General features: G+C 35.4%; 2 protein-coding genes across 9 annotated transcripts in view; one reads left to right on the top strand and one right to left on the bottom strand.

Moving 5' to 3' along the window:
• The window catches only part of FAM117B (family with sequence similarity 117 member B), a 65,003-nt gene extending 48,610 nt beyond the window's left edge, over nt 1–16,393 (top strand). The window contains exons 5-8 of one of the 2 annotated variants that reach the window (XM_019726839.2): nt 2,848–2,991; nt 4,242–4,467; nt 6,809–6,929; nt 12,464–16,393. In XM_019726839.2, the coding sequence (XP_019582398.2) occupies nt 2,848–2,991; nt 4,242–4,467; nt 6,809–6,929; nt 12,464–12,782 (810 nt within the window). In that variant the 3' untranslated portion in view covers nt 12,783–16,393. The remainder of the gene's footprint in view (nt 1–2,847; nt 2,992–4,241; nt 4,468–6,808; nt 6,930–12,463) is intronic. The other variant, XM_074340330.1, reaches the window with a different exon arrangement.
• A 2,827-nt stretch (nt 16,394–19,220) lies between these two features.
• The window catches only part of ICA1L (islet cell autoantigen 1 like), a 59,983-nt gene continuing 54,968 nt past the window's right edge, over nt 19,221–24,235 (bottom strand). For all 7 annotated transcript variants that reach the window (XM_019726840.2, XM_019726842.2, XM_074340354.1 and 4 more), the window contains one exon: nt 19,221–24,082. In XM_019726840.2, the coding sequence (XP_019582399.2) occupies nt 23,967–24,082 (116 nt within the window). In that variant the 3' untranslated portion in view covers nt 19,221–23,966. The remainder of the gene's footprint in view (nt 24,083–24,235) is intronic.

Consider the following 24,235-nt stretch of genomic DNA (forward strand, 5'->3'; position numbering starts at 1 on the left):
AGTTTTGTACACCATCATGACTGCTTGACTTATTTTATTGAGTTTTAATAGCCAACCGGAGATTGGGCACATGTGCATCATGATAGCTATGACAGTGGTATTCATGTGTAATTGAGACTTTCAGACTGTGAACATGAAAATACTATGCATTAACTCATGGATGTGGCTTTGTTTTAGTGGGTTCTCTGTCTTGTGGAGAGAAGTACCACTTTGTGTACTTTGGAGGCTGTTCCTCCATCTACATAGCTTTTATTAAATACCTACCATATGGCTGGTGCTGTAGTAGTCATTAGGGAAAGCAGTGATAAAAGAAAATATTGGGGCTTGCCCCCTACCAAGTCTCAGATAGATATAAATAAACAGTTAATTATTACCTAGTGTAATGAGTATATGAATAGGGGAGAGTTGAGAGTGTTATAGAGAGGTATTTATCCTTTTACTGGCTGTGGAGCCATCTAGAAATGCCTCTCAGAGAAAGTGGTATCTAAGCTGATCCTTTAAGGATAAGTAGGATTTATGTAGTCTTCTAGAGAAGAAATCATGGCTCCAGATAGGGGTAGTAGTAAGAGATTATGCTAGAGAAGTAAATAATAGTCAAACCTGAAAGTCTTCATGTCTCAGTTGTTAAGAAGTTTGACTTTGTCATAGAGGCACCAGGGAAATATTTTTTTAAAATGCAGAGGGAGATTGATATGTGACCAGATACACATTCTCTAATGGCTTTTTAACCAAATAATGGAAAAGCTATCCCTAAAAAAGCACACAGAAACTAGACCCAACTAAATGGTCAAAATAGGGAAATACCCTACAGAATCCCAAACACTAAAAATGTTCCTGAAGCGTTTGTAATAACATAAATATTTACCATGTTAAATACAAAAAAACCCCACGAATATGAAGTCTAACATATGGTATGATCTCAACAAGAAATGCAAAGAAAAAAAACCACAAGAAAAAATGTCACGAACAGCTGTGTTTAGAGGGTATGACACTGGATGATTTGTTTTCTATTTGATTTTTTTTTTAATAACACCTTTCCTCAATATAATTTTTCTAATTGATGTTTTTTTTGTTTCTAAAATTTCTGTAATGAGCATGTCAATACTTTAATAATAACTTTAAAAAATAAGTTCAATAAGAAAATGGCAGAGAAGCCTGGTGGAAAACCCAACTGGTTTACTTGTTTTATATTAAGGTGCTATCTCAAACAACTTCAGAGTTACTGAGCAATTTCGGAAATGGTATATCAGTGCCCTGAGGATCTATACTGTAGAGAATGGCTCAAAGATGTGGGTTTCAAAAAAATTTTTATATGAATTTTCTCTATAAAACAACTATTAGAATATCTAAACTTAAGATTTTTCATATTTCTTCCTTTGATATAATAGATATTGAGACTAGAGAAGGGGACAGAAAGAAACGATAGAATTGAAGAGGGGATAAATAATAATATGAGAAGCTTGAGGGTATGGCAGAGTGATTAAAGAGGGGGAAATTAGAAGACATATGTAGAAGAAAATAAATGATACTTGAAAAAAATTGGAAAGACAAAGGATTATTTTAAGAATAAAACACATGATAGGAAAACACAAAATAAAAATTGTAGCTGCTGTTTACTGGAAGCATCCACCCATTACGGGCCAGGCACTGTGCCACGTGTTCTCTCATTTCATTAAGGCCACTCTCTGAGGTAGGTCTTTGTGTTCCCACTTTCCCACGTGAGGAAAGTGAGACTCCCAGGGGCCCAGCAATAACTTAGTAGTGAAGAAGTGCCGCCTCAGCACTCCAGACTGAAGCTTTCCCTTGGCTTTTTTCGGACAAATTTCTTGCCTTTTCCAAATATTGTTGTTGTGTTATGCTTATTTAAAAAATTTTTCAATTATAAAGTTGAGCAGGAATGAAAGAGGAGACATACAGGTTTAACACTAAGTTCTCTATCAGATGACAAGGTTATCCATTGAATGAAACTAGTGATAAATGATTAGAGGCCCTGTTACCGTTGTTCCCTTGCCCACCTTACCCCTAAGTGAGGTTTTACAAACCTCCCTAAATGAAGGGTGGGCTAATCACATTTCTTTACCAGACAGCAGGACCATATACAAGGTGATCTTCTGGCACTGTTGCTATTAACTTTGGCAGCTACCTCTGCAATTCTTGTTTCATGTTTTATTTTCAGTATTTTGTCAGGAAACCAAGTAATATCCTGTAATTACATAATTTCAAAAGTAATACTGTCAGTGAAAAAAAAAGTATTTAAAAAAATTAGAGATAGGCTTTGGAAAAAAACAAAACTGAGTTATGTCATTTTCACTACTGAACAAAACATATTAAAATCATTACAATGAAACTGTAAATAATTATATTTTATAGACTTACTCTTATTTCAGTCTTGCTGCTATATATGGATTTTGGAAGTAATTTTATTTTTCCAACCAAAATATTATTTTTTTTGATAAGTCAATTCTTTTTGTTTCTTTACTGGAGTATAGTTAGTTAATTATAGCACTAGTGGACTTTAAAGTTATATTCTGAAATCTGAACTCTGTTAGAATCATAAAAAATTTCTGAGATAGACATTCTTTAAGTGTTTTCCTTTGTCCCTACTCCCTTTACAGTCCTTCATAGATGGGAATAAATTGAAAGTCTGCCTTCATTGTCTGGGGTTTTGGTTTTAAATTATATTTAATGTTTACCAAGCAATAGGTTTGGTTATTCACATTTTTTGCACGGCCTATAAACTTTATGTTGATTTCTGTTTGAGTTACTCATGTCAACTATGTTTTAATTTAGAGAATTAAAAGGTAATATTAAAACTCTCTTCTCCCCCTTCCACCACTTTTTCTCAAGGCTCCTGTTCCAAAGAGTGCACTTATTCCAGTAATTCCTATCACCAAATCAACAGGCTCCCGGTTCCGGAATAGTGTGGAAGGATTGAATCAGGAGATTGAAATAATAATTAAAGAGACTGGGGAAAAGGAAGAGCAACTTATAGTAAGTAATGTATCTTAAAATCATCCTTACACTTAACTCTTGCAATTATTTTTTAAAAATTCACAATTTTGTTTTCAATATTTACTTAGATTTCTTCCTTCGTGTTGAGAGAAAATGAAGTTTTCTGTACATCTCATAGAGACAACTGATATGACTTAAATTTGGATCCTTGAACAGAAACTGTTTTTTGTTTATCTGTATTTTAAAAGCACTAGACAGGTGGTATACTTCTAATTGCTGTAACTCCATTTAACAAAAGTTTAGCTTGCGAATTTGTTGGAGTGGGATGGATATGACATCAGATACTTTCTAAGCATGAATCTGTTTATTACTACTTGTGAGTTACTATTTGGTTAACTGTATCATCATGAAGTGCAGTTCTGCTTACCTATAATGCACATAAGAATGATTCACATGTAAGATACAATGAGAAAATTTCCTGTTTATATTTAAAACCACATCAAAGTATATTTAAGCTTCATTCTTCAGTGAAAGAAGAATTGAGTAGTTTGATGTAGTATTTTGTTGACGTTTAAGATCCTCTCCCTTAAGATCAAAAGTTGGTTTCGATTAGAGAAAACAGGACTCCCCACGCCCTCTCCATCTCCGTGCTGCATGATGGGGGACACTTTCCCTGATGTAATAAAGGTAAATGAGCCAAAGGTGAATAGGGGGCTGGTTTCCCTGCTAAGTGAGCCACACAAGCTTTTTACGGATTGTTCTCCTTTATCACCCCCATAATTAGCACTTCTGTGATTAACCTTTTCCTCATGAAGGAAAGTTTCTTTGAAAAAACCCTTTATGGGGAAATTGGCAGCAGGAGAAGGTAATAGGGCCCGACAGCAAGTATCATGAGTTCCCACAGTGGATAATCTTTTCTTCTAATATGGAACCTAGTGTTATAGCTAGATTTCTCCTCTTCTTTATAATTTTTAAAATAATATTTACCATATAAGTAAATCAGTGCAGTTCATCATTCAGGAAGCATTGACCACTTGTCACCTGCCAGACCCGGGAAATACAAAGTATTTGCCCATGCTGCTCGGTGTCTAGAGGGGGAGGTGATTAAACACAGTTGTCACTAATAGAGCAACAATAGAGAAGCTTCTTTCTTGTTAGGCCTAATAAATAGGGATATTCTGATTTATGAGTCTTCCGGAACAACAAGGGAAAGTTGACATTGGGTTTATTTCTGGGTGAATTTCAAAATCAGTGGTAAATATACACTTGTTAAAAAATTTTTTTAACAGCCACAAGATATTCCAGATGGCCATCGGGCACCTCCCCCGCTGGTACAGAGAAGTAGCAGCACACGCAGCATTGACACGCAGACCCCTGGCGGGGCAGACAGGGGAAGCAACAACAGCAGCCGCTCGCAGTCTGTATCCCCCACGTCATTCCTTACGATATCCAATGAAGGGAGCGAGGAAAGCCCTTGTTCAGCTGATGACCTGCTTGGTGATCCCAGGGATAAAGGTACAGTGCAGGAGCATTTTGTTACCAGATGATAAGGGAATACCACCTAGCTTATCTGTCTCTCTGTTCATTTTCTAGCATAAATTCATTTTCTAACACACACTTAAGGCTACAAAGGTAGTTAATTTGAGATGTTTCAAAACATAGATTTAAAAAAATTGGAGTACAAAACAGTAGAGTTTACTGTGGTGCTCAGGTGATGGTCTGGTGAGTGGGTTTAGGACCTTTTATCTATAACTTTTTTTTTTTTGCACTTGTTAATACAAGTTCCTTATTAGTGAGAAACATTCTTTTTGGTATAAATGAGGTGACCATTTGTCCTGAAAATGGTGACAGACTGGTCTGTCACCATAGTTGCCATGTTTTTACTGCCTTACTAGTTTTTAATTAAATGTGAAACCTTCAAGTTAAAGATTTTTAGGATCTATATTTGTGGTATTTCTAACTAGAATTAAGCTGATTTATATGAATATAAAATGAGTATTCAAGGCAAGCCTGGAGTAAAAAGTTGGAGGGATACTTATAGTATTAAACTATTTATGCAACTTAAAAAAATAACTTGGAGACATAAGCAGTTTGAATATTGATTACTAATATTCTTAATTTTTAAAACAAGTAGGACTTTTCATCTGTCTATATCAGGGCAATATTTTGTTAGCCTCATCCTAGTTACACATGTACTAGAGAACAATAGTGAGATGCATATACGTATAAATTCTACAGCTCAGTTCATTAGTTATTTACTTAGGATCTCATACGTTGTATTGAACATCCTAAAGTATTCATCTTCCTTTGTTACAACTGGCCATTGCTACCAATCACCTAAATTATTGAGACTAGCACTTGTAGAGAACATAAGATTTTCTGAAGAGGTCACCGCAAACTATGGGCCATTAAAATGTTATTATTTGGACCTTTTTTTACTAGCTTCTAGGTTAAGTAACACATGGCTATTTCAGGCCAACACCGAAGACCAATTAAATCACAACCCCTGGGGTAGACATAGGCACTACCTTGTTTCCCCGAAAATAAGACCTATCCGGACAATCAGCTCTAATGAGTCTTTTGGAGCAAAAATTAGTATAATAATTTAGTATAAGACAATATAATATAATATTATATAAGACCCGGTCTTATTTTACTATAAGACCGGGTCTTATATTAATTTTTGCTCCAAAAGACGCATTAGAGCTGATTGTCTGGCTAGGTCTTATTTTCAGGGAAACATGGTGGGAGTTTCTGATGCTCCAGGATGATTCCAGTGTGCATACAAATTTAACACCTACTCAGTTAAATCCTTTGTGTTTCTTGTCAGGAATCGGCATAATTAAGTACTTCTTGTATTTACTGGAGGATTAAAAGGGGTAGTCATTGCATACCATTTAGCACAGCTGCTGGTACTTAGAGCTCAATCAGAAGTACACCCCCCCCCCAATTTAAAAAACCATGGCTATTAAATCTGCCCTTGATTTCCCAGTACTTTCTAGTTTTACTTCAATAGTGTATAGGAACTCCATAAATTTTGTGTCCTGCTGTATTTGACTTTAGGAGACTAGTGACTGGCTAGCTTCTCTGAATTTCTTTTATGAGAAAATAGGGCCACAGTGCTACTGCCACCAAGGAATTTGTAGCTTAGCTGTCACAGTCAGACTGAAAATTTAGAACACTTATGTAACATATCGCGAATTTTAAGTTAATATAATATAAACTGAGGATCTCAACACTGAACAGGAATATCAGAGTAACCTTTGATAGGGTTAATTCAGAAAGATTTAAAAAACTTCGAGTCATACTTTAAAGGCAGTTTTGGGAAATCAACAGAGAAGGATCCTTTAGGTGTGGAGATGTTCTTAGGCAAAAGGAAGTCTTTGGCGTCCAGCGCGTATATGGCTCCAACTACCTGGAGCAGAGAGTAAAACTCTGAGGAACAGAGAAATCAAATTGAGAAATTCTGAAGGGCAGACCAAGAGAATGAGAAGCAACCAGTGAAGAACCATCTCAGTTATTTGTATTGGGGTCAATGGAAGTGACGTTTGAATCTGTTCACTGTGCATGGAATAGAAATAAAGCAGTGAGATAGTTCAGTGTTCAGTACTGCGGATTAAGTGATCGGCTGTGGTAATTGTAAGTGGAGAAGAAACAAAAAAAATTAATTATCTTACAATTGTTTCTCTAATAATAATTATTTACCAGGAATTGTGTTAGATATTGATGAGTAAAACACTGTTTCTACCCTCAGACAGTTCATGGAGTTGGGGGAGGCCAAGAACAATTAAATACAGAATGACTGTACATTTATGTAGTAGTATTTCTTGGTAACCCAGCATGTCATTTATTGCAGAGAATGGGAACAACTCTCCTTTACCCAAATATGCAACTTCACCAAAACCTAACAACAGTTACATGTTCAAAAGAGAACCTCCTGAGGGCTGTGAAAGGGTCAAAGTGTTTGAGGAATGCTCGTAAGTATCCCCCTCCAAAAAAATCCCTAACTTTTATAATGCGAATCTTCAAGTATGTTGAGGAACAATTCAGTGACCTCCCCATATAACAACCACCTCGATTTTATAGTTAACGTTTTGCCATATTTTCTTTGTTTGTGGTGTGGTGGTAGTTTTTGCTAAACCGTTTGAAAGTAAGGTAGCAGACATGACACTTAACCTTAAATACAATTTTTGTTTCTTAAAAGTAACCATAGTACTCCTACATTACCACAATACTGTTATCACACCAAAGAAAATTAGCAGCAATGCTTACTGTCCACTAACATCCATTTGTTGCTCACATTGCCTCAGTTTCCAACATAATCATCTGTGGCTGTTATTTTTGAACCTGTATGCAGTTCACATCACACATGGAATTTAGCAGTATATTTATTCATGATAGACTACAGATCTCACCTAGTGTGGTTTCTTCTTCTAAGGATCGAATTCCTTTCCGGTTTTATCTGCTTTTAGTCTCCAGTTCTATAAATATTATAAAAGATATATTTTGTGTGCCAATGTAGGAAACAAAATTCTATCACTTCGCAGAATCATGTTACTGGGATGAAGATAATATAAGAAGGGGATTTTAAACAGTGTCTAGTACCATTGGTATGTGATCTGTGCTCATATACTTCTGTTGGATGGTACTCTAGTCAAGTACTCCAATTTTAGACTCAGGATTTGTTTAGAAAATATTACAGCCTTGTGTTTTCAGTAGCTGTGGTTCCTTTACAAGCGATAGCTGCAGGGCTGTAGGTGTATATGAGACTGTGTAAATTAAGTGGTGAACATCATTTAAGGATATGATCGTATTTAGTTAGCCTTCACCTTCCTCACTATGGCTGCAAGTCTAAGAGCCACGCTTCTGGCCTTTTCCCACTATGAAACCTAAAATACGATGTAGATACTGTCTTACATTGTCTGATACACATAATTTTTTTCTTTATTTAGGCAAATCTTAGAATCATTTTGAAATACGACATCCTTTTGTTCCTCTATGTGCCCGTTTTGTCAGTGCTTCCTTTAACCTAAATTCTGAATACTCTTGCTACACAAAGAGTAGTTTTGATTTTGAATCCTTTCTACTTCTCTACTAGGAAATCCCAGTTGTCATCCTCCTGTTTTTCTGACAGTAACTGAAAACTCTGTTTTAGCAACTGCTTATTTTGGTTTTTTTCCACCATGTCAGTCTTAAACTTGACTGGTGCTAGCTGAGAGTTTAAGCAGTATTTCCCCGGATCTGTTTCTTGGACTCCTGGCATCATAACCATCTGGGATCTTAGTTGAAACTGCAAATTCCCAGGCCTACAGGGTAAATGTGGACGTAGGACCATGATTATGCATCTTTAACAAATACTTCATATGAGTTTTACGCTCACTTTGAAAATGCTGGCTTAGACTTTTTCAAGAGAATTCTTTTTTTTTTTTTTTTTTAGTTTCAGGTGCACAAAACAATGTAATATTTAGACGTTTATCACTTATATCCCTCACACTGTGTCAACCCCCCTCCCCCATCTACTACTCCTCTGACATCGCACACAGCCATTACGTCTCCACTGTCTCTATTCCTAATGCTGTACTCCGCTTCTTGTAAGTTTATACATATATATGTGTGTGTGTGTGTATATATGTGTGTGTGTGTGTGTGTGTGTGTATGTATGTATATAAACTTGTAGTTGACATTCATTATTGTTCAGCTTCAGCTTCAGGTGTACAGTGCAGTGATCAGGCATCTACATCATCCCTGAGGTGGTCTCCCTAATAAGACAAGTGTCCACTGGATACCCCACCAAATCTTTACAACATTATTGATTACATTCCCCAAATTAACTTTCGTAACCCCATGGCAACAGTTTCAGAGACATAGAGGAAAAACTGAGGGTTGCTAGATGGGAGGGGTGAGGTGGGGATAAGGGGGAAGGTGAGGGGATTAGAAAGCAATTAGTAACCTCAAGAGAATTCTTAAGAAATAGAGTCATTCTATGAAGTAAAAAGCAGGTGGTCCAAGTGGACCTTTTTGGAGTTGAGCTCTTTTGATTTACTTAATGATAGTTAATATTTGTCTAAATGCAGAGAAATGGTTAATTGGCTCAAAAGCAATTTGAGTTTCTTTTATAAATGACTTTGAGTGAATATGTTGTGTAGGTTGGTATCCTGTGGTACCTGCCTTAGATTATTATAGCATTTGGAAATTCTCTCAAGACTGAATATCTAAGCTATACATATACTACATTATTTGTATCTAAAAAGGAGGGAAGAAAGGACAGGTGTGTGTGTGTGTGTGTGTGTGTGTACGTGCATGTGCATGGATGGATAGATAGATAAAAGATACATAAGGTAAACCCTAACATGTTTTATGGTTCATCTATCTGTTATTAGAAGGTAAACCTGTTCTTTTTTAAATGTATATAGTTTATTATAAATTTTAGTGATGTAAAGGCTATGTAGCACACAAAAACCTGTTCATTTTTTAAAATTTTCACTATGTTCAAAAACAAATTAACAGCAGTTACCCAAGAGTGGATTTCTCAGAGGTGTTTTTAACCTTTTATCAATACAACAAATTACTCAAAGTCTGAAAAAAAAATTAGTCTCTTTTGCCCAAGCTATGTCAAAAGTAGAGCAAAATCAACTGAACTCATGGGCATTAAAGCAAAGGTAGCTTATTGGTCCTAATTTAAAATTTTTAGCTTTTTTAATTATTCTTTAAAGAATACTTTTCTAAGTCTTACTTTTGGTTTAAGTGTACTAACTCTGACTTGAACTAGAGGTAGGAGCGGAATGAAGGATGATCTCTTTTCCAGAAATGTGTATATATTTACCTGAAAGGAAATAAGTAGTTGGATTTGAGCTCAGAAAAGGCAAGACCAGGTTTTACACTTCTGTCTCTGTATTCTTTTTGATACATGTATACCATAACTGTGTCACCTGCATTTAGTCCTTTTTAATGAAGTCAGATATGCTATTTCCTGATGCCAACTAATGAACTCCTTGACCTCAGTTATCTTAGATTTTTGGGTATTACGGCCTTTTTGCAGTATAGAGGTATTTAAAAAAATTAATATGACCCATCCTTCTTTCCTCTCTCCCTCCCCATTATAAGTAACTTGGATCCATTTTCTTTGCTGATAATTTATGCCTGAATTAAAAAAGACAAGGTTACGTCTTTAAAAAAATAATGCCAAAGAATTCCTTGCATCAATATAAAAATACCTATAATAATTATCCAGCCTGTTCTTCCATTTTTCAGAAAGTCAGCTAGCAAACAGTTACATCTATTTTGAAACACAATCCTTTTGGAATAGCTTCATAAGGAAAAATAAAAAAAAACTTTAAAACTAGTTCTGAGATTTTTTTGTTTTTAATTTATGGTTTTTAAGTTGAAGAAAGCTTTGAAGTAATAGTAGTACTTGAAAATTCTATTAGCATAAGTAGAGATCATACACCCTAGGGGTGGGTAATGTGTTTCTTGGGTAATATACTCCTAGAAGTTAAATGTTAGAGGTTAAATGTAATTCCTCTTGGTGGGTTGGGGTCATGACTGGCTGTGGGGATGGTGGGGCAGTGTTGGTGCTCTTTATGTTAATGTTCTGTTTCTTCATCTGGGTGCTAGTCAGACAAGTTATTACTGTTTATAGTTTGTGTGAGAAATTTTAATAAGTTTTCATGAAAACGGCAAAGAAATTCAACTTTTTAGATTCTGTAATTAAGATATGTCAGAGTCAGGAAGTTGATTTGTATTTCAGAAATGTGAGGTTTTATTCTCAAGCTCCATTAGCAGCCACATGTCATTTTTAACATGCTAACCTCAAACAAATTAATTAAAAACCTAGGCCTTCTTTGGAGGAGGGTGTAAAAATTGATTAACCATTTTTTCCTAATATAAGAAAGTTATTTCTAATAATTGTGTCTTCAAAAGAAAATTCAGGCATTATTTAACTTCCTGTCTGCTTTTATGCAGTTGAAAACCATACTTGTAGTGAAAAATAGAGGGATATGTGCTCTTATCAGTCATAAGTCCAAATTCACTTGTGGCCCTAAAAGTACTCAACGTGTTAAGTTTCTGTTGCAGTCAAGAAAGAATAGTGTACAGATAAAACATTCAAATGGTGTAATTTCTTTGATCCTAAATTATTATATTTGTCAAAGTTGTCCATGTATTCATTATTAATCAGTAAAATCTGCCCACCTAAAGCATTGTTTACTTGAAACTTTTTTTTTTTTTTTTGGCACCCACTCCCTAGGTCTGTTGTTTATTCATTCTTTCAAACTCAGCTCAGATGTGATTTCTTTGGAAAGCTTCTTCCTACCAAACTCTCCCTCTTCCTCTGTTGTACAGGTTATCCCCTCCTTTGTGCTACTTCTAAACCTTTTACAAGCCAATTTTATCACATTTGTGAGACCCTCTTGCAGGAGTTCTTAACTTTTTTTGTGCTGTGGACACCTTTGGCTATCTGGTAAAGCTTATGGATTCTTTGAAGTTATCTATAGTTTCTCTGAATTATGTTTTTAAATGTATAAAACACACAAGATTACAAAGAAGACTAACTGTTGAAATATAGTTCAGTCCTTAGTACTCCTCCCCCCAAAATCTACATACTTCTGTCTCTTTGTAGATTGTTTCATCTTTGGGTCCCCAGAATCTAGTGCAGACCTGGCACACGCAGGTTTTTTCTTTTGTTGTTTCATTGGAAGATGAGAACCATACTTTTATTATATGATGATCACATGACGTTTTTCCACCTGAATCTTGATTTATTTAGGTTCCCCACCTTAATTTATTTTTCGTTTTGTGGCACTTCCATGTTACTTTAACATTTGTTTTATATTTTATGTTCATAGAATACAGTTAATACTAGTATTTTGCAACTTACGTGGGTTAATTTTCGAGCTACCGGGGACAAGAAAGGATTTGGCTTTTATAGAAGTTTCAGAGCAAAGTTTTATTTTGATTTCACATTTTTGTTACATTACTCAGAAAACCATCATGTTTAACTCAAGGAATTGTTTCAATCAGAGATTTTTAAGTGCATTTCAAGAGAAAACTAGAGCCTACCAAAGTTGAGTCATGCCGTGGTGGAACTTAGCAAAAGATGGACATTGTATGTCATTAATTTCTTTGCCTTCTCCATTCAAAATAGTACAAACTTTGGAAAATCATGGTAGTGGACATATTTTGTCTATGAACATCTAGAAGTTCTTTGGCTTTAGGAAAGTTTGTTTATATTGGCCATCTTTGATCTTTACTGAGCTGCGCTGATACAGCCTGAGATGCCGATGTGGAGCCCAGGGCTCGCCAGGGACCTGAAAGCAGCAGTAGCGAGTGGTGGCCTTCTGGCATTCTAAGATACGTGTTTTGAATCATATGTCTAATTCTACTTTTGTTCATAGCATTTAAAACTTCTGACATAGCCTGAATTTTGTATTCCTTTTATGTATCAAAAAAAAATAAAAGAGCTTCCTTCCAGTGTTCCGTGACTTAAAAGTACTGGGTTGTCTGTTCTGTCTAGGCCAAAACAACTTCACGAAATTCCAGCTTTTTACTGTCCTGACAAAAACAAGGTGAATTTCATTCCTAAAAGCGGTTCTGCTTTCTGCCTTGTCAGCATCCTCAAGCCACTCCTTCCCACCCCAGATCTTACCCTCAAGGGCTCTGGCCACAGTCTGACAGTCACTACTGGCATGACAACCACTCTACTGCAGCCTATCGCTGTGGCCTCCCTATCTACAAACACAGAGCAAGACCGAGTCTCTCGAGGAACAAGTACGGTCATGCCATCGGCCTCTCTCCTCACACCACCAGAACCGATTGAGGAAGCTGAAGGCTAGATCCCAGTGCTGCATAGCCATTGTTCTGGGCAACTGGGAACCTCCTCAGACTACTTGACTGTGATGGATGGCATCGTGCACTCCCAGTTGGCTGTGACGTGCTCCAGCTTTCCACAGTGACACGTCACAGTACAGCTTCTGGAAGAAAGCAGCCCCTCTGATGGCTTTGCTCACTTGTGAAGGCCTGCCCTAAGTACTTAGCCTGCATTTTCCTAAAGCGCTGGTTGAAACAAAGAAGGTCTCATTCTTTACTTTTGGAGGGCTTGTTTTCAAATTAAACTTTAGAAACAAAAACCTGATCCCTACAAACATGATTCCTGGAGACATGAATGATGCTGCAAGAACCATCTTTTATATGAAGATGACTATTTTATATTACCAATGTTACATTTTCTGAAACGTAGTTAACAGGATGTTCAAAAGATTCTTTGGTGGCCTCTGTTTCTTGTTTCCCTTTCTAGATGTGTGCTTTTCTCAGCTGTTTTCAGCTTTGGGACCAAAGGGATTGTTGACATTTTCCCAGCAATCTTAATCTCATGACTGTGTTCTTCTCCCAAACAAGAATTGATAGGTAAATGCATTGAACAAGTATATATAAAAAGAGATAAAAAGCAATATTAGTACATTATGTGATTTATGTTTTTTGATGTCAGAAGTTTGTGCTTTGGGTGAACTATTTGTAAAACTGCTGTTTTCTTCACTACTCCTGTACACATTTCACCATGTGGTCAGAAAAATATGGAGACAAGTGCTTAATATGTTCTCACCCATCATTGGAAGTTGGTTTAAAAGTCAGCCAAAAGGAAGCTAGGAGTAGATGTTGATAGCTAGGAGTAAGGAGCCCTTTTGGTTTTCTGCGCAGTATTTATCACACGATCTCCCTTTACCACAGGTGTCATTCTGTCTTTAATCACTGCTGTATCATAGTCCCAAGAGATCCTAAAATGACTGCATGGATTTCCTCCTTTGCTTTTGTGATGTCGTTGTCTTGTGGATTTGGTCAGGGTTAGTAGTTTGCCAGGAGTGTAACCCATTGAATAGCAATCCGAAGTCACGGAATCTTGTGACTGACCTTTTCTTTTTGGTGGTTGGCACTGAGATACATTGTTGCCTACAGATTTTGCTAGTTGTCTCTCCAACATTCCACACAGTGGGGAAACAGGCAAGGGGAGCTTTGGAGCATAAACAACAGGAACCTTTGAAAAATCCGTACAGTTTTGGATTTAGGCTCATGCTAATAAAATCACTGCCAATATCACATGACAGCAGTATTTCATGTCTGGTTATGCGGTCATGAAATTTAAGGAGCAGCTCTTTTTTAAAACGAGTTTCAGCAAACTGTGTTGATAAAAAAGCATCCTTCTAAGATCTTCATATACTACCTTATGATGCAATAATTTAATGTTCTACATATTAAAGGGAGGAAAAAATTTAAATACTTGTAAAAGGGATACAGTTTAGAGGGTTAATATATCAGTTTATCCCGACATATCCCATCAAAGAAAACTTAGTGGTAGCAATAAATCTCCTGAAAGGACTTCTTATACTCACGCACCTTTAAAACATGTAAGTAATCAAAAATGTGTCCTGTTAAGTTTAAAATGGAGGTATATTTAGGCAAGTTAGATAAATTGAAACTTGAATAAGTCTGTCAGGTTTCAGTTGGTGGGACCGATAAATTTTGGTAACTTTTTTGTCCCGAACTAATTTACCTGGAATTAGTACATTGTGGCTTCTAAGTCAGTAAAAGCTCAGTTACTCAGGATCAACTTTTCTGCTGAGTTTCTTGAGAATCTTGATTCTTTGCCTTTGTTATGCCTTTGGCTTGACCATCTCACCACTGAGAACTGCTGCATCAAAAGTACAGAAGAAGAAAAGGCAAAACAAATCAGACGAGTTGGTTTGAATGGTAGGAGAAGGAAGTTAAAACAAGATTTAAAATGAAAACCTTCAGTTTTTGGATTACCTGAGTTCTGTTAAATCTATATTATATTCTTTGCCTTACACTTAGTTTCTTCTGTCTCCATCCCTATAAGTCACAAGGGGATTTTACAACTAGAATACCACTTTCTTAACAGTTTTTCCTTTTACTCCGTTGTGTGTGTTTGTCTAATTCACATTTTGTGTAGAATTTCATATATCCTTAATCTAAAGTAACTTAAAATCAGAATGGGAGAACAAGTTTAAGATTTATTATTTACATAGTCTTATAAATGGAACTTCTAATGCTTGGTTACAAGGAGAATGTGAATTTGCAGATAAATGAATTGTATGGTAACCAAACATATCCCTTGGGTTTGGGAGAAATAGAGCCTGAGATTTGAAGGAAAAAAAAATGGTACAAGGTACAAATAACTCTAACTGCCAGTGCCAAAGGGCTAATTTTTAAGCATATGAGCTTTATCGCAGTCTTGAAAAAATATTAACCATAGGTCCATTCAGAGTTTTTATTTAACCCTTAGTTCACAGGTGGTTGGACTTTTTGTTTTTGTTTTAAGATGGATCTCAGTAGAATACATAATACTGTTTTCTAAAATTGCATTCCATAATTATCTTGTTATTCTGTAGAAAACTGTACAGAAGGTAAATAAATTAGAATAGCTTCAATGGGAATATAATTTAATTTTTTTTTAATTTTAAATAAATTTATTTCCATTGCAGTAAAAGAAAGAAATAGGTGACATGTATATTTCGGGAAAAGGAGCTAGTCTGTGGTTATTCACTTTGTCAGTCTTAAGTTATTTTTTTGCCCTTAAACAATTCCTTCTTTGTGATGATAAAATATGTAAATTTACTGGTTGTGATCATGATTAAGTCTATTACTTGTCATGGCTTTTGTGAGCAATTATGGTTTAAAAACCCCTGTTTTGCGTTTTTGGTTAATATGGTGAGCATGGATGCCAAAATTATTTTTGATCTTGATTCTTCATTTTGTTTAAAATATTTCTTACACTTATGACAAGCCAAATCAGCCTTTTAGAAGGTGCTATTGCTAGCTGTGGAATTACTGGCAACAAGAAATGCTTTTCTTTCTTTCTTTTTAATGGTTAGCCTTTACTGGAAGGTAAAAAAATGGCAGAATTTGTAGCCTTTTGTATGTGCAAGATTAGGCCTGGGTTGTCAAGATTTTCTTTTGTTAAAGGAAATAAAAGAAAAATTGCCGCTACTGAATTTACATTACTGTTTTAAACTTAAGATTCATTCCTTAATACTTGGAATTTTAATGTCTCAAAACCGGACCAGTGGAAGTGCTGAATTTGCATTAAGCTACGAATACTTAACTCTGCACTTTAAGGTTTAAGTTTTACTCTGCATAAATGAATGATAAGCAGAGCAGTCCTGAACAATATTTTGTTTATACAATCCTGTTGAATATAATTTATGTTTTTTTAAAGTCTGTATCTTTCATCTCTGTTGAAGCTGTGTAAATCTTTTTAAAATGCAATTTTTAAAAATTTTGTTTTTCTAACAGAATTCTCCCCCCAAATAGCATTTCCAATGGTGATAAATATTGTTACTATGTACTTATGTATTCCCTGTATCTGAACACTTGTTGCTGCCTCACAAGAAAATAGAACTTTTATGTTAAAAATAAAGTCTGTTCTTCTTGAGTTCTTTGCTGTGTATTTTTATGACTTGCCTCAAATTCAAATTTTTTCCAGACACATCTAACCTGAAATAACTTATAAATAGTATATTCTTTGTTCACAAACTGATAGAAAAATGAGCGTGTGAAGTAGGATATATAATATTGTCAGTTATTTCCATGCTACCTCCTTACTTGCTCCAGAATTTAAAGTTCCTGATCTTTGTGGTAAATGCTAAGCAAACATTGAAGTATAAGCAAGTACACTGAAGGATATGTGTGTTTATAAGTAATTCAGTGCTTTGAAATTTAAGCGATTTAGCTGGGCAGTCACTTAATTTCATTCTGAGGAACACAGAAGAGGATTGTTTTTCCCTTTGTGTTGGTAGTTCATTCTTGGTAACCCAGCCATATTCTTCCTTTGTGACAGTGGTTTATTTATGCAAGACAGTTGTTCAGGCTGAGAGGTTTAGTCTGGATGCACACGACAGACGCAATCAGATATGACCCAGTGAAGACTTTGTGCAGGATAACCACTTTAAAAAGCAGGGACACCTGTTAAGTTTAAAAGTCATCACAGCTGTCAGTCATAAAAAGTGGTCACCAATTACTTTGAAAAAATTATTTCTGGGGGAAAAGATTAACCAGAATTTGGGGATAACTAATGTATATATATTTATATTTAACATAACATCAAATGCAGAGAGAATCTCAAACTGGCTCAAACTTTCTCCCTTTTTTTTTTTATCCCTCCCACCTTGAAAGAGATTGAAAGGAGCAAATTTAGATTTCAAGCTGAGTGTTCCCTCATTTATTGTTTTTTTGCATTAGTATTAAATAATACCAAACAAAAGTTTTTAGGTCTGTAATGATCCTTTCCCTTCAATTACTGTTAAGTGGTTGGATGTGAAATACTTAAGAGTATTCTCTTCATAGCCGTTTCCTGGCAATGTACAGTAAGGTCCTCCTCGCTTACTGTCATCAAAAGGCTCTGTGACTTCAGAGAAATGATTTATAACGAAACCAATTTTACTATAGGCTGATACAAATAAGAGTTAAGTTCCTATGAGTTAAGTTATAATGACTTGATGTTATTCAAGGACCTGCTGTATGTCAGTACCAGTTTTTCTTGCTAAGGTTAGGTGTGCTTATTAAATATCTTTATTTTAAACTTACAGAACATGGTATGATAATATAAATAGCCTTTGTATCTCTTTGGTTCAGTGTTTTTCAAACTGTTTGGGTATTGAAATGAATTAAATGGGCCCAGCCAACTTTTTAAAAAAATATGAAGCAGAATAGAAAACAAGTATATTCATATATGAGAGTATTTGTGTGTAAAACTTCTGCTAGACAAAGAGATACAGTTATGCAAAGCATAACAATATTCCAGTCAATGATGGACGGCATATATGGCGGTGATCCCATAAGCGTGTCATGGAGCTGAACACTCTCTCTTGCCTAGTGACATCTTAGCCATTGCAATGTCCTACCGCAGTGCATCACTCACGTGTTTGTGGTGATGCTGGTGTAAAACCTACTATGCTGCCAGTCATATAAAAGTGTAGCACACACACACAAAAAGTGTAGCACATACAGTTATGTTCAGTACATACCTGATAATGATAAATAACAGTGTCTCTGGCTTATGTATTTGCTAGAATACACTTTTTGTCTTATTTTAGAGTATTTCTCCTTATTATAGAAGTTTTCTGTAAAACAGTATGCCGTGTTACATGTAACAACTTCATACATCTCCTGTTTACTGTGCCTTTTGATTGCATGATCTCTTGTGCTTAATTTAATCTCATGTTGTATAAACTTAGTGTAGCCTCAGTGTACAGTGGTTATAAAGAGTCTTCAGTACTGTACAGTAGTCAGGCCTTGACATTCACTCACTGACTCACCCTGAGCAACTTCCAGTCCTGCCAGCTCCATTCATGGTAAGTACCCTATATGGGTATACCATTTTTTACCTTTTATACTGTATTTGTACTGTACCTTTTTTAGGTTTAGATATGTTTAGGTACATAAATACCATTGTATAATACAATTGCCTCCCGTAGTCAGTACAGTAACTTACTGTACAGACTTGTACCTTAGGAGCAACAGGCTGTACCATGGAGCCTAGCTGTGTAGTAGGCTGTACCACTAGGTTTGTGTAAGTGCCTCTGTGGTGTTCACACGATGATGAAATCGCCTGAAGACGCATTTCTCAGAAGGTATCCCTGTCATTAAGCAGCGTGTGACTACATACATACTAGGTAGTAAAGTAAGATGTATTTCTTACTGTGTGTTGTAAACAAAATGATTTGAAAAGTACTGTTAGGTATAATTTGTGTATGTGCCTTTGGGATAGTCTGGTATCTTAACACAAACACAAAGATGAGATTGGAGTCTTTTAAGACATTGTTACTACATCCCTTTAATAAGTATCTCCAAATGGCTGGTTTTATCAAAAATAAAGTACTTGGTCTTTTCAACAGTTTGCATCTTCCTCAAACTGAGAATTTATCTCCTGCTAAACATTTTATAGAAGATTCTTAGGAGGTTCTGATGGTTGAAAACCTGGAGTATAAGCATTCGTCTCAATTCCATGTATTAATAAGCATTTATTTTTGAGATCATTGGGATGAGTCCAAGATGCAGAAAAGCCCTGGATTTAGGGCTACAATTTAGGTACTAGTTCTGGTGCTAGTACATGGTCATGGAATATTGGGTAAAAAAGTCACCTCTTTGAACCTATTTTCTTAATTATATGATGAAGGAAGTACTGATGATAATACTATGAGTTAAATGGCTAGTAAATATGAAAATAGCTTAACTTACAAAACTGGAAGCAAACACTTACCTCCTTTTTTTGTTAGGTAAGTTTATTCATTCTTTAGGAAAGCCGCCAGTGTTTGGTCATAGAAAATAGTCCCACTGGATTAATTTTATCTCGTCAAGTATATTATAGTCAAGACTGTTAAGCTGAAATCATAATAAAAATAGGTAACACTTACTGGTAGCTTACCAAGTGCCAGGCACATTATATGTTACTGTTTACCCTAATCTTTATAACCCTATTGAAGTCAGGTACTGCTATTTTTACTATCTTATGAGAAAATTGGAATTATCCATGGTCATACATCTGGGAAATGCCAAAGTCTGGCTTTGAACCAAGAACAATTCGAGAACTCAAACTTAACCACAAAACCTTACTGCTACTCACTGCCCTGTGTGTTCTCCTGTGTGGACGTCTTTGCTTCAGCTGCTGGCAGCTTGGTTCAGAAAGCAAAGAGAAAGTAAGCTGGTCAGACACCAGTTCCTGACCAAGCAAGTTAGTGACACAAGTCCTCACGCTCTGGATTTAAGGTTGTTATAGGTGTAGAAATTCAAGAGAAATATTTTCTTTAATGTGGAGAGTGCATCTTTTAGAGAGGCAGAAAGTGACTGCAGTTACATTTTTGGTAGGTTTTTTTTTTTTTTTTTTAATTTTTGAGGAAAATGTTTAACAAAAGTAATTTCTTCAATCTCTAACTAACTTGGTTATACACATTTCAGACAGAGAAGACAACAAAACGAAACCACCTGGATCTCAATTTAAATCATACGTGAGCTCAAAGGCACTACAAAATAATATATAATGTTAACAGTGGTTCTTCCTAGTTGGTAGGGCTGCAGACAATTTCTTTTTCTTCTTTTTAGTGTTCAGACTTTTAAATGAGAGGGTATTAATGTGAAATGGGAAAAAGCAAACAACTTTCTTTAATGTAAAAACAATGCACTTCAAAATCTTACCTATTAATGCCACGGATTGTTTTTATTGAACTCTTTAGTCTCCTTTTAAATGGCACTTAACAATGGAAAGAGAAATTTTATGTTGGGCGTATGGATGTGACCCATATTGACCAACACACATTTTTATTCCCATCCTATGCCATAGGTTTTCTTAGCCGTATTTAAACAAGTTTGAATTTCCTCCCTAGTTTAATTTCTATATCCGAAGATTCTGGGGCTGCTTCATTGCTCAAGGAAAGGAAATGCAGGGCCCTGCCAATGTGCTGGATCAATTCTGACTTTCTTCTTTTTATTCCTGCCTTCAGGAAATCAGGTTAAATACTATGGCTTATATTTCACCGGTTATTGCTTCTAGGCACCACATTTTGATATTTGATAATTTGTATTTTGTTACTGAGTATTTACACAAAGAACACACATTCTGTTATTTCCTGTATCTTACAGAGTCCTTTATGTAAGAAGTAAATTAGAAAGAATGAGTCTCACAAGGATACTAATTGCCCTGGTTTTATGTTCATTAGTTGGAGCAAAAGTAATTGCAGTTTAAAAGGTTAAAAATAATTGCAAAAACCGCAATTACTTTTGCACCAACCTAATAGATCAATTCAAACTACCTTCCTCACTACTACTATGTTCCTAAGGTAAAACCCAAGTTTTTTAATAGGGAAACAATTGGATTTGTATTGAGTACTTTAAGAAATAAACTTTTTTGTTTATGCCATCTTGTAATCTTTATTTAAAAAGGCCCAGAAAAACAGAGCACATTCAAATTTCCTTTGTTCTTATGCTGTAAGAACTCTACATTTCCAGATGGTCTGTAAAGATAGTTATGTGAAATAAATATCCACAGTTGAAATACACTTTTCTCATTGTGCAATACTGAAACGTACTTTGTTAAAATACAGTTTGTTTCTAACCATATCAAAGCTATGTTTTACAATTAATGAAAAATTTCAAAAATATAAAGTTACACTTATCTTAATATGCCCTGCTATTCCTGACTTTCAAGTGAAGTGGTTGTAGAAAGATTAGGCAGATTTTAGAACTGGGCTTTTCTAATGTTAAATGCATTCATATTTGCTATTAAAAGGTAAAAGATAGGTATTTCCATTGAATATAAAAAGCATCTATTTGAAAGAGTTCTTAGCCTACCTTTGTTTAAGGTTAATTAATTTACTTTTTATTGAATGGAAGATCTAGATATAGACAAATAGCAACTGGTCACCTTTTTGTTCTGTTTATTCTGTCCCATCCTTCACTCCCTATTGAATATGTGGTTGGTTTCCTGTATTAGCAATCTAGGTGTATAATAGCCAAATTTTTGTATCTGGTCCCTAAATGAATGAATGAGCTTCAAATAACTAATCTTGAGAAAATATGAATGGTTGCCTTAATTTTAATAACTAAGTTTTCAATGTACTCTTAAATGAAGTTGTTGGACTTATTGAAGTTATTACTGTGTTTCCCCGAAAATAAGACCTAGCCAGACATCAGCTCTAATGCGTCTTTTGGAGCAAAAATTAATATAAGATCCGGTCTTATTTTACTAAAATATAAGACCGGGTCTTACACAACATAAGACCAGGTCTTATATTAATTTTTGCTCCAAGAGACGCATTAGAGCTGATGGTCCGGCTAGGTCTTATTTTTGGGGAAACACGGTACTTAACTAGACTTGCTAAAGGCATTTAATGCTGCATTGGGTTAAATGGGCAACTACATACTCTGTTGAAAGACAATGTTAGAGACACTGAGAACTGAATAATAAAAATCCATTGTTTGTTTCTATTTTTTGAAACCCTTTGCTCTTGGAAAACTGAGGGCAGTATCCCTTCACATTCATAGTCTGGGATTCATACTTCTTGCTTGGAGAGACTATGGTTTTCCTCTGAGAGTTATGGTGTCTTTGTTTATCTGAGATAACGGACTGCTTTGCATGCATATCAAGGAGATAAATAGTTTGAACTAATGCATTAATGAAAGAACTTAGTAACAGAAAAATGGCACAAACTCAATGGTATAAAGTCAGCATTTTTGGAGGTACTCAAAGCTGACAGGAGAGTCACCTTGGGTATAGAACTTAGATTGCAAGTCATAATCGATACCCTTGGTGATTGCATCTTGGCAGAACAAAGACAATATTGCATTCTTGGGAATTTCACGAATAAAAAGCAAGAGTTAAAAAATGCTTCTGAAGGGTTAACCAAATAAAAATAATAAGCATTGAAAAGATTTTAAGGAAAGACTTCGTGGGTCTGTGTTTCTGACCCTCAGATAAGGTCTTTCCAACGTATGCAGAACTTGGCCATAGTCGTGCTTTTCTGGAGAACTTGTGGGCAGTTCAGATTGTAGTTAGGCAGGCCTGCTATGGCTGGGAGGTGGACTACATTTTACCTACTCTGATCCATTCCTGAAAAATGTTTTTCTACATACAATGACTCAGACATTACAAACAGTTCTCTTATAAATAATAAGCCTGTTTAGAACTAAGCACATGGAAACTATTGTGGACAATTAAGTTAAAATGCTTATTATGGAGATGCCATGGGCTGGATGACAAAAATGAGACACCTGGAGAACTGCCTCAAAATGAAGGGGTGGGCAGGGAAAACAAATAGGAAATTGAGTGATTGATGTGTGTATACAGTGGCTATTTTCATTAACTTGCACTATTTTCAGTTATATAACCCCCCCTAGTACTCAGATTCAAAACCCTCTATGGGTTAACAGTTTTTCCTTAGTAACCAAATAGAGCCTCAGATGATGTCACCCAAAGAAAGGGAAAAGTGGAAAAATAAGACACTCCTTATTGATCATGTCGAGTTTTCTGTAACTCTGCCAGGAAGTATTCTGGGTTAAATCACATCAAGAAATATGGGTAATTATACAAATATGCATAAGGTGTTTAGAATTTATCCCTCATTAAGATGGAAGTTTGTGGGTAATTTCAGGACTGCTATTGACAATTGCTTAGGGAGTGTCCCCCCACACTCTTCAGGAAGAATATGAATACTGTAAGTTATGGTAGCAATGTGAAAAATCAAGCCTGAAAACACCTGTACAATGTCTTGAATATTACTAGATATTCTTCTGATTTGTGAAATGGGAAGAGATTTTTCTGTTTCTACGGAGGATGTGCTTAGCAAATACACCATCCTGCTACTTCATGAAAATTTGATAATGGAATTGGGGGGGAGGGGTCCATGATTTTCTATAAAGGAAAAAAAACTGAGTAATATTTGTATAACATTTTAGCCTCTAAGTGGAGAAAACAAGCACCAGGTTTCTGTTTCTCTGATTTCATTAAAGCAAACTGGGTTCTCAAATCTTTTTCTACCTTTCTAACTAAAGATGAAACTGGACTGGTTCTAGTGTTATTTTCCAAAACAGAACATTCTGCTTGCCACTATTTTATTTAAAAACCAACCCCAAATCACCATCCAATTTACATGCTGTCCTTTATCCACATAAAGATTCTCATAGCCAGCAACTCTTACATAAAAGGCTTTCTAAAAAGATAAGCCCAACTCCTTATTGACAGAATCGTTCCTAGTTGTTATTTTGAAATTTTATCTATTTCAGACTCAACAGTTTCTAAAATTTTCCATGTATTATCAACAGCTGCAAATCTAAGATATTAAAAAGACACTTAATCTATTCCATTGTGATCACTGCCATCTGTTTAAAGTTGGCTGACAAGTGTTATATTCACAAACACGATGCTTTTGAGTATGGGTTACAATATAAACTTTCCCCCAGGCAATATGTTACAAAACTGATATCTCAAGGCCATTGAAGTTATTTCATATTTTCAGTCAAGCATTAAGAAGCTCATCATCTGAGTGTCCAATAGCATCTGGGTTTGAAAGTGGATCCAAGTCTGCAAATAGATTGAACCAAGCTGACATGTCTTGGTTACCATTGTTGGGAGCTATTAAAGAAAAAAAAAAAAAACACGTTAAAGAGTCTCAGATTTCTGAATTCATATTATTGTACCTCTTTTATGATTTTAAAATAGATGCTTCTTTTGAATAAAAAAAATTTCTGACAACTGACAAGAATTAACTATCAATTATATCCCCAT

This window comes from Rhinolophus sinicus, linkage group LG01 (assembly GCF_036562045.2).
Source record: "Rhinolophus sinicus isolate RSC01 linkage group LG01, ASM3656204v1, whole genome shotgun sequence".
Lineage (NCBI taxonomy): Eukaryota > Metazoa > Chordata > Mammalia > Chiroptera > Rhinolophidae > Rhinolophus > Rhinolophus sinicus.